The 12954-nt window shown below is 44.0% G+C and overlaps 1 protein-coding gene across 1 annotated transcript in view; it reads right to left on the bottom strand.

The window, feature by feature from the left end:
- Nucleotides 1-3037: 3037 nt before the first annotated feature.
- Nucleotides 3038-12954, bottom strand: part of LOC121289677 (cilia- and flagella-associated protein 46) — a 243587-nt gene continuing 233670 nt past the window's right edge. Inside the window, exons 55-56 of the mRNA XM_041209300.1 lie at nt 4310-4391; nt 3038-3440 (exon numbers count right to left, since the gene is read on the bottom strand). Of these exons, the coding sequence (XP_041065234.1) occupies nt 3272-3440; nt 4310-4391 (251 nt within the window). The 3' untranslated portion in view covers nt 3038-3271. The remainder of the gene's footprint in view (nt 3441-4309; nt 4392-12954) is intronic.

A 12954-nucleotide genomic window follows, 5' to 3' on the forward strand; every position in this document is an offset into this window, starting at 1 on the left:
TCAACAATTTTAGATCTTGAACTCCCTCCTCCATCCCCACCCCCTTTCCGTTCCTTCCCCCTTTTTGTTTTTTCCAATAATTTATATAGATTTTTCTTTTCCCACCTATTTCCATTATTTTTAAATGTATTCCACCCATCATTTATCTATGCCTTTTATGCCCTTTTAGTCTTATTTCACCCCACCCCCACTAGAGCTATCTGTACCTTGCTTGTCCTGCTATCCACTCTTAATTATTCTTTTAGATAATATCACCACCTTCAACACCTCTTTGTTCTTTTGTCTGTGACATCTTTTGGTTATCTCCACCTTTCACTGCTTGCTTGTCCCAACAACCACTACCGCCCCCCACCTTCTCCTTTCCCCCACCACCTTAAACCAGATTATATTTCACCCCTCTCCTATTTTTACTTAGTTCTGTTGAAGGGTCATGAGAACTCGAAACGTCAACTGTACTCTTCTCCGCCAATGCTGCCAGACCTGCTGAGTTTTTCCAGGTATTTCTGTTTCTGTTTTTGTTTTGGATTTCCAGCATCAGCAGTTTTTTGTTTTTATCTATAGAGGGATCTGGGTGTCCTGGTACATGAATCAGGAAAAGTTAGTATGCAGATTCAGCAAGCAACTCGGAAGGCAAATGGAATGTTGTTGCTTATTGCAAGGGGAATGGAATTTAAAAGTAAGGATATTTTGCTACACTTATACAGGACATTGGTGAGACCACATATAGAGTACAGTTTTAGTCTCCTTATTTAAAAAGGACATACATTTGTTAGAAGCAGTTAAGAGAAGGTTCACTCTACTGATATCCAGGATGGGGGTGCTTATCTTATGGGGAAAGGTTGGACAGGCTGGGCCTATATCCATTGGAGTTTAGAAAATTGAGAGATGATCTTATTGAAACATATAAGATCCTGAGGGGACTTGATTGAGTGGATGCTGAAAGGATGTTTCCCCTTGTGGGAAACTAGAGCTAGGGGACACAGTTTAAAAATAAGGGGTCTCCCATTTAAGGAGGCGATGAAAAGAAAAGTTTCTCTCAGATAGCAGTGGAGACAAGGTCAATGAACATTTTTAAGGCAGAGGTAGCTAGATTATTGACTAATAAAGGAGACAAAGATTATTGGGAGTAGGCAGAATGTGGAGTTGAAGCCACAATCATATCAGCCATGAGTTTATTGAATGGTGAAGCAGCCTCTAGGAGCCAAATGGCCTACTTCTGCTTCTAATTCATATGTTCGTATTGAGAGTGAAATCCCTTGCAGTTTATGAAAGCCTCTGACTGGCCTACGGAAGCCCTGATGGCCACATGCGCGCAGTTAATGATTTCTTGGACTTGGGGAATCCAGCCATGGCCTCTTAGCCTATGGCTCTTTTGATCTGACTGTCCTCATCTGTTGTAAGTTTGATGTCATTGTTGCTGATGCCTGGGAGATTCCGCACATGTCCCCAGTTGTACCTGGAATGAACCCGAGGCATGCAAATTCAGGGCCATTGTGACCTTGAGAGTCACCAGTAGTGAGTGCTCACCCACGCAATTGGGGCTGATCTTCCCTGCCACCATATCATGGAGAGTTGTCATGGTCTCTTGGGAGAGATGCAGATGCCAGGGACACTGGCACTCTGACATTTGCAGCTAGTTTGAACGCTGCCCATAGACCCTGCCTGCTGGGTGGCCTCATTTCCTGGCACATCCTTGCACTTGGGGCACTCTGTAGCCCTCTGATCCCTTGCCATCACCAGGCCGCATCTGTGCCTGGTCAGCAGGACGCTGCTGGACCCTGGACCTGACTACTTTCCTGCCTCTCCCTCCTTCTCTGGTTCTCCTCTTCACTAAAAGGACCTGCACGCAAGCGGACGATGTCCATAGCCTCAGCGCACTACCATTCCTGTATTGGCACCTTCCCACTGGCTGATGATTGCTTACGCACTGGCAAATCTCTTCCCTCAGAGACGTTCCAAGATGCTCTTTATCACCAAAGCTCAGATTGAGCTGAGCTTTCTGCCCCATCACTTCTCATAGCAACTTCTGCTGCTCTCTCCATTACTTCAGCCCTAGTGCTGATGATCCCATTATCTGCTGACAAGCTGCTGCAGATTGGAAGCTGCTTACCCTCCAACCCACTTTGTGACCCATGTGTGACCTGTAAAATGGCAATGGGCCATGCTAAATTGCAGCGCATTGCATTCTTAATTGGCTCAATTGGCCTTAATCGTATGCTGAGCGGGCGTCTCATTTTGCTCTCTGCTTGCCATCCATATTGCTTCCTGATGTGATGACGTTGGCTAAAAGTTTAGCTCTTTGTTCATTCACACTTATAACTTTTGATGAATTGTACAGGTCAAAAAGACAGTGCTTCGTAATGGAATATTTTCCAATTATGCCATCCAAATTTAGAAAGAAATATTCCCAGGTCAGGTACAGGATGTATTCATACCCACCAGACGTTGAATTGAAAGTGCCCATGCCCATTTTTTGTGAGACTTTGGAAGAAAATGTCATTGAACCTCAAATGATTAAGCTGTACCACAGTGCTCAATATAGTCTCCAATGGAGTCCATTTAGATGGTTCAACTTGGTTGCATGAATGGTACAGGAATAGGAAATACAATCAACTGAAAATAGCAATATAATTCAGTCTAGCAGGATCAGTTGACAAAAGTTGAAATCAGTGATAAGTAGATTTACAACAGGTATTTGGAACTTGCATCAAAAAATGAAGTAGAGACAAAAACATATGGGCCATTATGCAGCTGAATGAGCTGGGAGAATTGGAATACTAAAAGGTCAAGTGTTCATGAGCCAAATGGCCTGTTCTTGCCCCCAGCTGTTCACGAGCCCACACAGAACAGCAATGACCAATGCCAAAGGTATGCACATGTTTCTCTTGGCCTGCAACTACTGTGAAAGTAATTCTAACAATGATATTTTAAAAACGGAGTATGTACAATATGAACACCCCATTATAGGAAGGGCACAAAAGCAATAGAAAAGCTTCACTGTAGCTATCTTACTAATGATGAGGAGTTATAGTTCTGAAGAAATTCTTGAAAAATTAGTGGTTTTTTTCACTAGAGCTAAGAAAATTGACAAGACTTGATAAGAATTGTTCAAAATCTTGAAGTGTTATAAGGTAAATACAGGTTGTAAAAATGGTAATAAGATATTAAATATAATATCGACAATAATTAAAGATGTTAGGAAGAAAATCTGTAATTAGGGTATAGCTAGAATGTGGAAGCAGAATCCCAGCTCTGCTCAAAAAGGGGAATATTAAAGGGTTATGTAAAGCACTGAAGCCTTACTTTTTGACAATTTCTTAAACTTTATGGCATTGTCTTGAAGTGTACTGTGCCACTGGTTAATCATAATGGAACGAACTCCAGTCAGGCTTAGGAGTATTGCTGCATCCATTTGGCCCTCTGATGACAACTGCATTATACTACAAAAACACAAAAGAAAAATGAAATTAAAAAACATTTACATAATGATACGGTTCACAATTCGTTCTTCTTATCTGTCCAAACAAGCGTTGGGTGATGCTTTGTTGGCAATCTTAGTGGTAAGTTGTTACTGAATATTAATTTTATAATGCAATTATGATATGGTCTTAATATCCACCGCTCTATCATTGACAATAGGAATCTTCCTTCCCCTGCCACAGCAGGAAAGTCAACCAGCTATTCCATGACTAAATTTTACTGAAGATCTTTGCGGTGCTTCTGCCCCACCTTAACAGCTTTTGGCAATTCTCTGATAAGCTGTGACAGAATTTGTCTGTTGTAAACTTGCTACCTGCAGTCCATCTGACATAATTAAAAGATCCAATCTGGAAAACTGGTTCAGGATTATGGCGAGCTTGGGGTGGCATGTAGAAGTGGGTTGTGGATGTTCATTGTTAAGTGTATTCAAGACAGAGATCAATAGATTTTTGGTCTCTCATGGAATCAAAGGATATGGGGAGTGGGTGGAAAAATGAGGTAGAAGATCAGCAATGATCGTATTGAATGGTGAAATAGGTGCAAGGGGCTGAATGGTCTACTGCTACTCCTATTTATTGTGTTCTCATTCTGCCTTGGGTAGAAGTCGTCAAATTTCAGGCAGCTGATGTAAACAGGGTTGCCTTGCTGAAAGTTTAATTATAACTACTATTCCAATTGGTGCAGTGTTTCTAATGGGGGGGAATAGTTGCACAGTCTCCAGCTCACTTGAATTAAGAAAAAGAGCAATGCATAAAATTTCAAATTACATACATTAGTCAAATTCTAAGCTTTTTTACAGTGTGAAATTTTCAAACGCATTAAGCATTACCTTTTTGGTCTATCCATTACTGACTGCCGTCGAAAACTTTGACAGGTTTGAGCTAGATCTAGAAGAATCATTAGCTGGCATTCTGGATAAAGGGAAGTAACAGAATATAAGTTAAACTATAAATAGGTTGTTAAGTGCTAAAATTTAATGTATGCACTAATACTGATAAATTTTAATTTTCAAGCTGGTAGCTTCTTTATTTTCTGGTATTACCAAAAAGGTATCTGTGCTTGTTTTAGCCACCCTCAATTCAAATCCAGAAATAGAAAAGATCAGGTGAGGAGAGGTGGAATGGTTTCCCTTTTTTCCCACTCCTCGTTTGACAGCAACAGTTTTTTTAAAAGGATGTGCCTGCCAATTCAGAGAGTATGCAACTGTTTACAAGCTGTAACTGTAAAAGACAAAGGTTTTGAGTTTTTTGAAAAAAAAGTTTTTATTTGCTTAACCCCATCTTAAAAAAAAAATAAAAACACGCCAACTTTTACACACACACACACACACACACACACACACACACACACACACACACACACACACACACACACACACACACACACACACACACACACACACAAAATAGATTAAGGGATATCCGTGCTGAGCTTTGTGGTTCTTCTGGTTTCAACATTGAGGTGGTTTAAAGATGTAGATGGATGATTTAGCAGTTTTTCTGGAGACAACAGTTGGTGTGCTGAGTTCTTTAACAAATCCCTGCCTGTGGCATATGGATAGTCAAAAACAGCAGACAGGATTCAAGCTTGTAAAACTAAGTGGAAAGGAAAACAGGGAGAGAGACCTGCACATGGATCCTCTGTGCTGTTTGTATTCAGACTGATTTGTTTTTCCCTTGTACTTGGAGTCCACATAAATAATTCAAAGTTACATTTGGAAATGGACGGTGGTTATTCATACCTATTTATGATGAACTGGTTTCTCTACAGCTCTCTTTCTTAAGTTTCAAGTTCAGAGACAGTGGGCAGGAAATTCCCACCTGAAGTCAACGGATCTTTCTCTGGACCATCAAATTTACCATCTCACCCATGAAGCTTCCAGTGGCGGGCAGGGCTGGAAAATCTAAGTCATGGATTTTGAGTTTTGGTAAGTCCATTAACAATAGGACATGTGGGTTCCACAGATGGTTTCGTCTCAGCATGCCCACCCAAGGAAAGGAATGGAAACCTGAGATAATTTTGAGTCTGCAGAAATTACTAAAGTCACCTGAACCTCGGCAGTCATCTTAATAGCTTGCTGTTTTAGTCCTTTAAAACTTAGTGACTTCGAGCCAGTAGATACATCAAAGTCATTTTTTTTAGTAAAGCATGGCTTCATAGCTCTCTATACTGACAGTATAGGCAGAATTTTTGATCTGAGATCAGGACTCTGACATGAGGTGAATTTCCTGATCCCACACTCACATCTTATTGACATCAGACACCTGACATCATTTCAGTCCGGGTGGTCAATTAGCAGTCAGGGAGCACACTCACCATCCAATTAAGGATGGCAGACAGACTCTGGAGACTAGAGGGCAACTAGGAGGATCTCCAGCAATGACACAAAAGCAGCACCACCGTCTAAGGTTGGAGCTGCTAATGCATGTGAGATAGGGTGCCTTACATTGGAAACACCCTCTGGAAGGAGGTGAAAAAATTTCAATTTAAAAAGGCCACAGCTGCCAGACTATCATCATGAAGGGGCAACTCCACAGGACAGTCAGGGCTGCAGCAGTGGTCCAACGGCTATGACGGCTGTGGGGGAATCCTTAATGGGATGGAGCACTGGCCACTCCGATTCATCCCTGGCTGTGCTTTGGCCTCAACAATGGGCCAGGAAATCATCTGGAAAATTCCAATCACTCTGAGGCAGGAACATGCCGGCAACCTGGGACACAGCTCTCTGACACCAATTTTGGGCCTTCCGTCTCCAGTCCTGCCTCCAACAGGAATCGAAAATTTTGCTCAATGAAGTCCACAAGCAACAAAACCCATGGACAATGCCACTTCAATAATCAACAGCAAGCTTGCAGCTCAGGAAGCTGCATCCATCAAATGTGAAATTTCAGTGGAAGTCAGTCAAATAGCAAAGACCATGAAAATCCCAAGTATTTACCTTAGATAGTGCTGCATTAACAAATTACACCTTTCCATGGTAGGATTTGAAGTCATGGGACTGAATTTTACCAAAACACAGGAAGTACTGTTGGCCGCATGGTAGCAGGTCATAATTGTGGATTTTGCTGGCAGTGTCCAATTAATGCTCGGAGGTCCAGCAGGGGGCAGGGTGGGTGGTTAAGTCCCAGCAGCTTAAATGGAGGTGCTAAATTTAAAAGGAAAGCAGCATTTGCAATAAAGGTGTCACACATAGAGGAAACTGAAAGGGGGATACAAACCAAGGGAGGCTGTGATGGGGTGACTGGATTTAGAGGAAGGGTGGCTTCAACATTTAGCAATGCCTCTCTGGAGGTGCTTCTTCAGGCAAGTGCATAGAGAAAGGTGTTCCTCTCAGCCAATGGGAGAAAGGAGGCCAGCAAGCCTCACAAGAAAGAGGGAGACAGCAGCTGTGGAGTGGTCACACAAATGTGGGTTTGCTGCTTGCGATTCAATGACCTGGTGTGGTCTGTCAGGGTGAATAGAATCATTAATAGAAAGCTTGCATCCCTGGATGTCACAAACGCATCAATGAAATAAGAGGTTGTCTATACTTGCATTGGGCATTATCAGGGATCTGTGCTCACAGTGAAATGCATAGCAGCTTCATTGTAGATGCCCCAGTTCAGTCAGAGTTGAACTCTAAATTATCAATACTGAATGGCTGCTCACAGTAGACTTCCCAGTGGTGCATGCTGGATCTTGAAACTAGCTCAGACTGACGAATGAAGCTGCGCTATGCAAATCGAGTGGCACTGTGTTTGCAGGAGAGGATGCTCATAATGCCAGAGAGCAGAAGCACACTGGAGGGGGATTGTCATAGCTTGCAGTACAGATGCCAGTGGGGGAGGAGACAATGGAGCTAGGGGAGGTTTCAGCAGGGTACCTGGTTGCTGAAGGTGTGATGTATGTGGAGTACGTAAAGAGGAGTAACTTCATGCAAGCAGCCACGAAACCTTCTGATGAGTACTAATTATGGCACATCTGTAGCCAGTACTGAACACCAGAAGCTCCAGATAAAGGACAGGCAGAAGAAGTTGGCAGAAAGTGGAACACTCTAATATCACTGTTATCTCTCCTGCCGGTCCAGTAATAGATGAGGCAATATTGAAGGCAGCAGAATGACATGAAACCTCAGCAGAGAAGCTATACCTGAGCAGACAGTGCTATATCACACCATAGAACAATAGAAAAGTTATGACGCAGAAAGAGACCATTCAGCCCATTGCGTCTGCACCAGTCAAAAAAAAGAGAAAATATGAAACTAGCTGTTCTATTTTAATTCCACTTTGCAGCATCTGGTCCATAGCCTTTAAGGTTACAGCACTTCAGATGCAGATCCAGATATCTTTTACATGACTTCAGCTTTTCTGCCTCAACCACTAATTCAGGCAGTGAATTCCAGACATCCACCACTCTCTGGGTGAAAAAGCTTTTCCTCATGTCCACTATAATCCTTCTACCAATCACCTTAAATCTATAACCCCTGGAAATTGACCCCTCAGCTAGGGGAAAACATGTCTTTCCTGTCTACCCTATCTAGGTCCCTCATAATTTTGTACACCTCAATTAGGTCACCCCTCAGCCTCCTCTGTTCTAAGGAAAACAACCCCATCTTATCCAATCTTTCCTCACAGCTGCAATTTTCAAGCCCGACAACATTCTTGTAAATCTCCTCTGTACCCTCTCCAGAGCAATTATGTCCTTCCCATAATGTGGTGGCCAGAACTATACACAAAATTCCAGCTGTGGCCTAACCAGCATTTTATACAGTTCCATCATTACATCCCTGCTTTTGTATTCAATACCTCATTGAATAAAGGAAAGCATTCCTTATGCTTTCTTTACCACCTTATCCACTTGTTCTGCCACCTTCAAGAACATGTGGGCATGCACTCCAAGGTGTCTCACTTCCTCAATCCTCTCAATATCCTCCCGTTTATTGAGTATTCGCAAATATATTACCTCACACTTTTCCGGATTGAATTCCATTTGCCACTTTTCCGCCCACTCACCAAACCATTGATATCATTCTGGAGGCAACAGTTATCCTCTTCACTATTAACTACATGGCCAATTTTTGTGTCATCTGCAAATTTCCCAATCATGCCTCCCACATTTAAGTCTAAGTCATTCGTGTATACAACAAACAGCAAGGGCCCCAACACTGAGCCCTGTGGAACACCACTGGAAACCACTTTCTATTCACAAAAACACCCATCGACCATTACCCTTTGTTTCCTGTCACTGAGCTAATTTTGGATCCAACTCACCACTTTCTCCTGTATCCCACTGGATCTCACTTTTTTGACCAGTCTGCCATGTGGGACCTTGTCAAATGCCTTAATAAGATCCATGTAGACAACATTCACTGCACTATCCTCATCAATCCTCCTTGTTGCTTGCACAAAAAATGTTATTACATTAGTAAGATATGATCTTCCCCTAACAAAACCATGCTGACTATCCCTGATCAACCCTTGCCTTTCTAAGTGACAGTTTATCCTGTCTCTCAGAATTGATTCCAATAATTTGTCCACCACCGAAGTCAGACTGACTGGCCTATAATTTTCTGGCCTATCTCTGCACCCTTCTTAAATATTGGAACAACGTTCGCAGACCTCTAATCCTCTGGTACCTCACCTGTATCTATTAAGGATTGGAAATTAATCCTCAGAGCATCTGCTATTTCCTCCCTGGCTTCCTTTAATAACCTAGGATACAATCCATCTGGCTCTGGTGATTTATCCACCTTCAAGGATGTCAGTCCATCCAGTACTTCCTCTCTCATTATGCTTATTGTATCTAATAATTCATACTCCTCTTTAATTAAAATATCTGCATCTTCCCTCTCCTTAGTGAAAACAGAGACAAAGTACTCATTGAGAACCAGCTGCTCACATCTTCAGCATCAACACACAAGTTACCATGTACATCTCTGATAGGCTGTAACCTTTCCTTAGTTATTCGCTTGCTTTTAATGTACTGGCAAAATATCTTTGGGTTTTCTTTGATTTTACCTGCCAATATTTTTCTCATCCTCTCTTTACATCATCCCTGTACTTCAGATACTCCTCTAGGCTTTCTACAGTATTTAAGCTTTTTGTGACTGCCATAAGCTTTCTTTTTCTGCTTTATCTTACCCAAAATGCTTCTGGATAACCAGGGTCTCTAGACTGTAAACCTTGCACAACCATAAAATCTCTCAATTTGTTAGTCATTAATTTATAATGTAGCATGACCCCAGCAGTGGCAAATGTAAAACAACTGAGCTTCACTCTCACTACCTCCAATTCGATCAGGGCCCATAGATCAGATTGTTCTCTCACAGTTAACCTTGACAGGTACAAAACCTCCCCCACTGCACCTCACTCCCCACGTTGTCAACATATTACACTGACAGGATCCAGACTGAGAAATGGCCAGGAAGAGTGACAGCGGCCGTACCCTGTAACTCTGGACGACCTCAGCTCTTGGTGCAAAGACTATAAACTAATAACGGCATTGGCTAACCTTCCACAGGGAGCTTTCACCTATTTTTTTTCTTTTTATTCATTCACTGGATGTGGGCTTTGCTGGCTGGGCCAGCATTTATTGCCCATCCTTAGCTGCCCTTGAGAAGGTGGTGGTGAGCTACCTTCTTGAACCGCTGCAGTTCATGTGGTGTAGGTACACCCACAGTGCTGTTAGGGAGGGGGTTCCAGGATTTTGACCCAGCGACAGTGAAGGACAATGATATATTTCAGTCGGGATGGTGATTGGTTTGGAGCAGAACTTCTAGGTGGTGGTGTTCCCATCTATTTGCTGCTCTTGTCCTTCTAGATGGTAGTGGTCGTGGGTTTGGAAGGTGCTGTCTAAGGAGCCTTGGTGAATTCTCTGCAGTGCATCATGTATATGGTACATACTGCTGCCACTGTGCGTCGGTGGTGGAGAGAGTGAATGTTTGTGCATGTGGTGCCAATCAAGCGGGCTGCTTTGTCCTGGACAGTGTCAAGCTTCTTGAGTGTTGTGGGAGCTGCACTCATCCAGGCAAGTGGAGAGTATTCCATCACACTCCTGACTTGCGCCTTGTAGATGGTGGACAGGCTTTGGGGAGTCAGGAGGTGAGTTACTCGCCATCGGATTCCTCGCATCTGACCTGCTCTTGTAGCTACAGTATTTATATGGCTAGTCCAGTTGAGTTTCTGGTCAATGGCAACCCCCAGGATGTTGGCAGTGGGGAATTCAGTGATGGTAATGCAATTGAATGTCAAGGGACGTGGTTAGATTCTCTCCCATTGGAGATGGTCATTGCCTGGCACTTGTGTGGCGCAAATGTTACTTGCCACTTGTCAGTCCAAGCCTGGATATTGTCCAGGTCTTACTGCATTTAGACATGGACTGCTTCAGTATCTGAGGAGTCGCAAACGGTGCTGAACATTGTGCAATCATCAGTGAACATCCCCAGTGCTAACCTTATGATGGAAGGAAGGTCATTGTTGAAACAGCTGAAGATGGTTGGGCCAAGGGCACTACCCTGAGGAACTTCTGCAGCGATGTCCTGAAACTGAGATAACGGACCTCCAATAACCGCAACCATCTTCCTTTGTGCTAGGTTTGATTTCAACCAGTGGGGAGTTTTTCCCTGATTCCCATTGACTCCAATTTTACTAGAGCTCCTTGATGCCGCACTTGGTCCGACGTCAAGGGCAGTCACTCTCACCTCACCTCGGGAGTTCAGCTCTTTTGTCCATGTTTGAACCAAGGCTGTAATAAGGTCAGGAGCTGAGTGGCCCTGGCGGAACCCAAACTGGGCATCAGTGACTAGGTTATTGCTAGGCAACTGCCACTTGTAGTACTGTTGATGACCCCTTCCATTACTTTACTGATGATCGAGAATAGACTGATGGGGCGGCAATTGGCCATTTTGGCTTTGTCCTGCTTTGTGTGTACAGGACATACACGGGCAATTTTCCACATAGCCAGATAGATGCCAGTGTTGTAGCTGTACTGGAACAGCTTGGCTAGGGGTGCAGCAAGTTCTGGAGCACGAGTCTTCAATACTATTGCCGGAATATTGTCAGGGTCCATAGCGTTTGCACTATCCAGTGCCTTCAGCTGTTTTGCGATATCACACGGAGTGAGTTGAAATGGCTGAAGACTGGCATCTGTGATCCTGGGGACCTCTGGGGGAGGCGGAGTTGGATCATCCACTCGGCAGTTCTGGCTGAAGATTGTAGCAAATGCTTCAGCCTTATCTTTTGCACTGATGTGCTGGGCTCCCCCATCATTGAGTATGGGGATATTTGTTGAGCCTCTTCCCCCAGTGAGTTGTTTTGTTGTCCACCACCATTCACGACTGGATGAGGCAGAACTGTAGAGCTTAGATCTAATCCGTTGGTTGTGGGATCGCCTAACTCTGTCTATTACTTGCTGCTTATGCTGCTTGGCATACAAGTAGTGCTGTGTTGTAACTTCACCAGGTTGACATCTCATTTTTAGATTTGCCTGGTGCTGCTCCTGGCATGCCCTCCTGCACTCTTCATTGAACCAGGGTTGATCCCCTGGTTTGGTGGTAATGGTAGAATGGGAGGTATGCCGGGCCATGAGGTTGCAGATTGTGTTTGAGTACAGTTCTGCTGCTGTTGGCGCACAGTGTCTCATGGATGCCCAGTCTTGAGTTGTTAGATGTGTTCGAAATCTATCTCATTTAGCATGGTGGTAGTGCCACACAATGAGATGGAGAGTATCCTCTGGGCTAAATGCATCTATGGCAGGCAGGTTGGTGAGGATGAGGTCAAGTATATTCTTCCCTCTCGTTGGTTCCCTCATCACCTGCCGCAGATCCAGTCTAGCAACTATGTCCTTTAGGACTCGGCCAGCTCAGTCGGTAGTGGTGCTACGATGCCACCCTTAGTGATGGACATTGAAGTCCCCCACCCAGAGTACATTCTGCTCCCTTGACACCCTCCGTGCTTCCTCCAAATGGTGTTCAACATCAGCAGAGGGAGTGCGTGGTAATCAGCAGGACGTTTCCTTGTCCATGTTTGACCTGATGCCATGAGACTTCATGGGGTCCGGACTCCATGTTGAGAACTCCTAGGGCTACTCCCTCCTGACTGTACACCACTGTGCCACCACCTCTGCTGGGTCTGTCCTACCAGTGGAACAGGACATACCGAGGGATAGTGATGGTGGTGTCTGTGGCACACAAGTGGCTCTGGATCCCACTCCCGACATGGATGAAAGCTCATGTAGAGGTCATCAGGTCGTAAATGACAATCCAGAACACACCAAGCGAAAGTCCACCTAGGTAAGTGGGGACCGAGATTCGACTGGGTCGACTGTGGCACCAAGTGCTCGGCAGGCCAGATTAACTGACGGCAGAAGTGACGCCATCCAAATTGAATTTCTAACCCCTTGACTTCATGGAGCTAGCCAACTTTACAAGGATTTGGTGCACACCAAAAACGAAATCAAGTCCAACATATGCTGAAGGATGAAGTGTTGCATAAACGA

Source organism: Carcharodon carcharias, chromosome 17 (assembly GCF_017639515.1).
Source record: "Carcharodon carcharias isolate sCarCar2 chromosome 17, sCarCar2.pri, whole genome shotgun sequence".
In the NCBI taxonomy this organism is placed as follows: Eukaryota; Metazoa; Chordata; class Chondrichthyes; order Lamniformes; family Lamnidae; genus Carcharodon; species Carcharodon carcharias.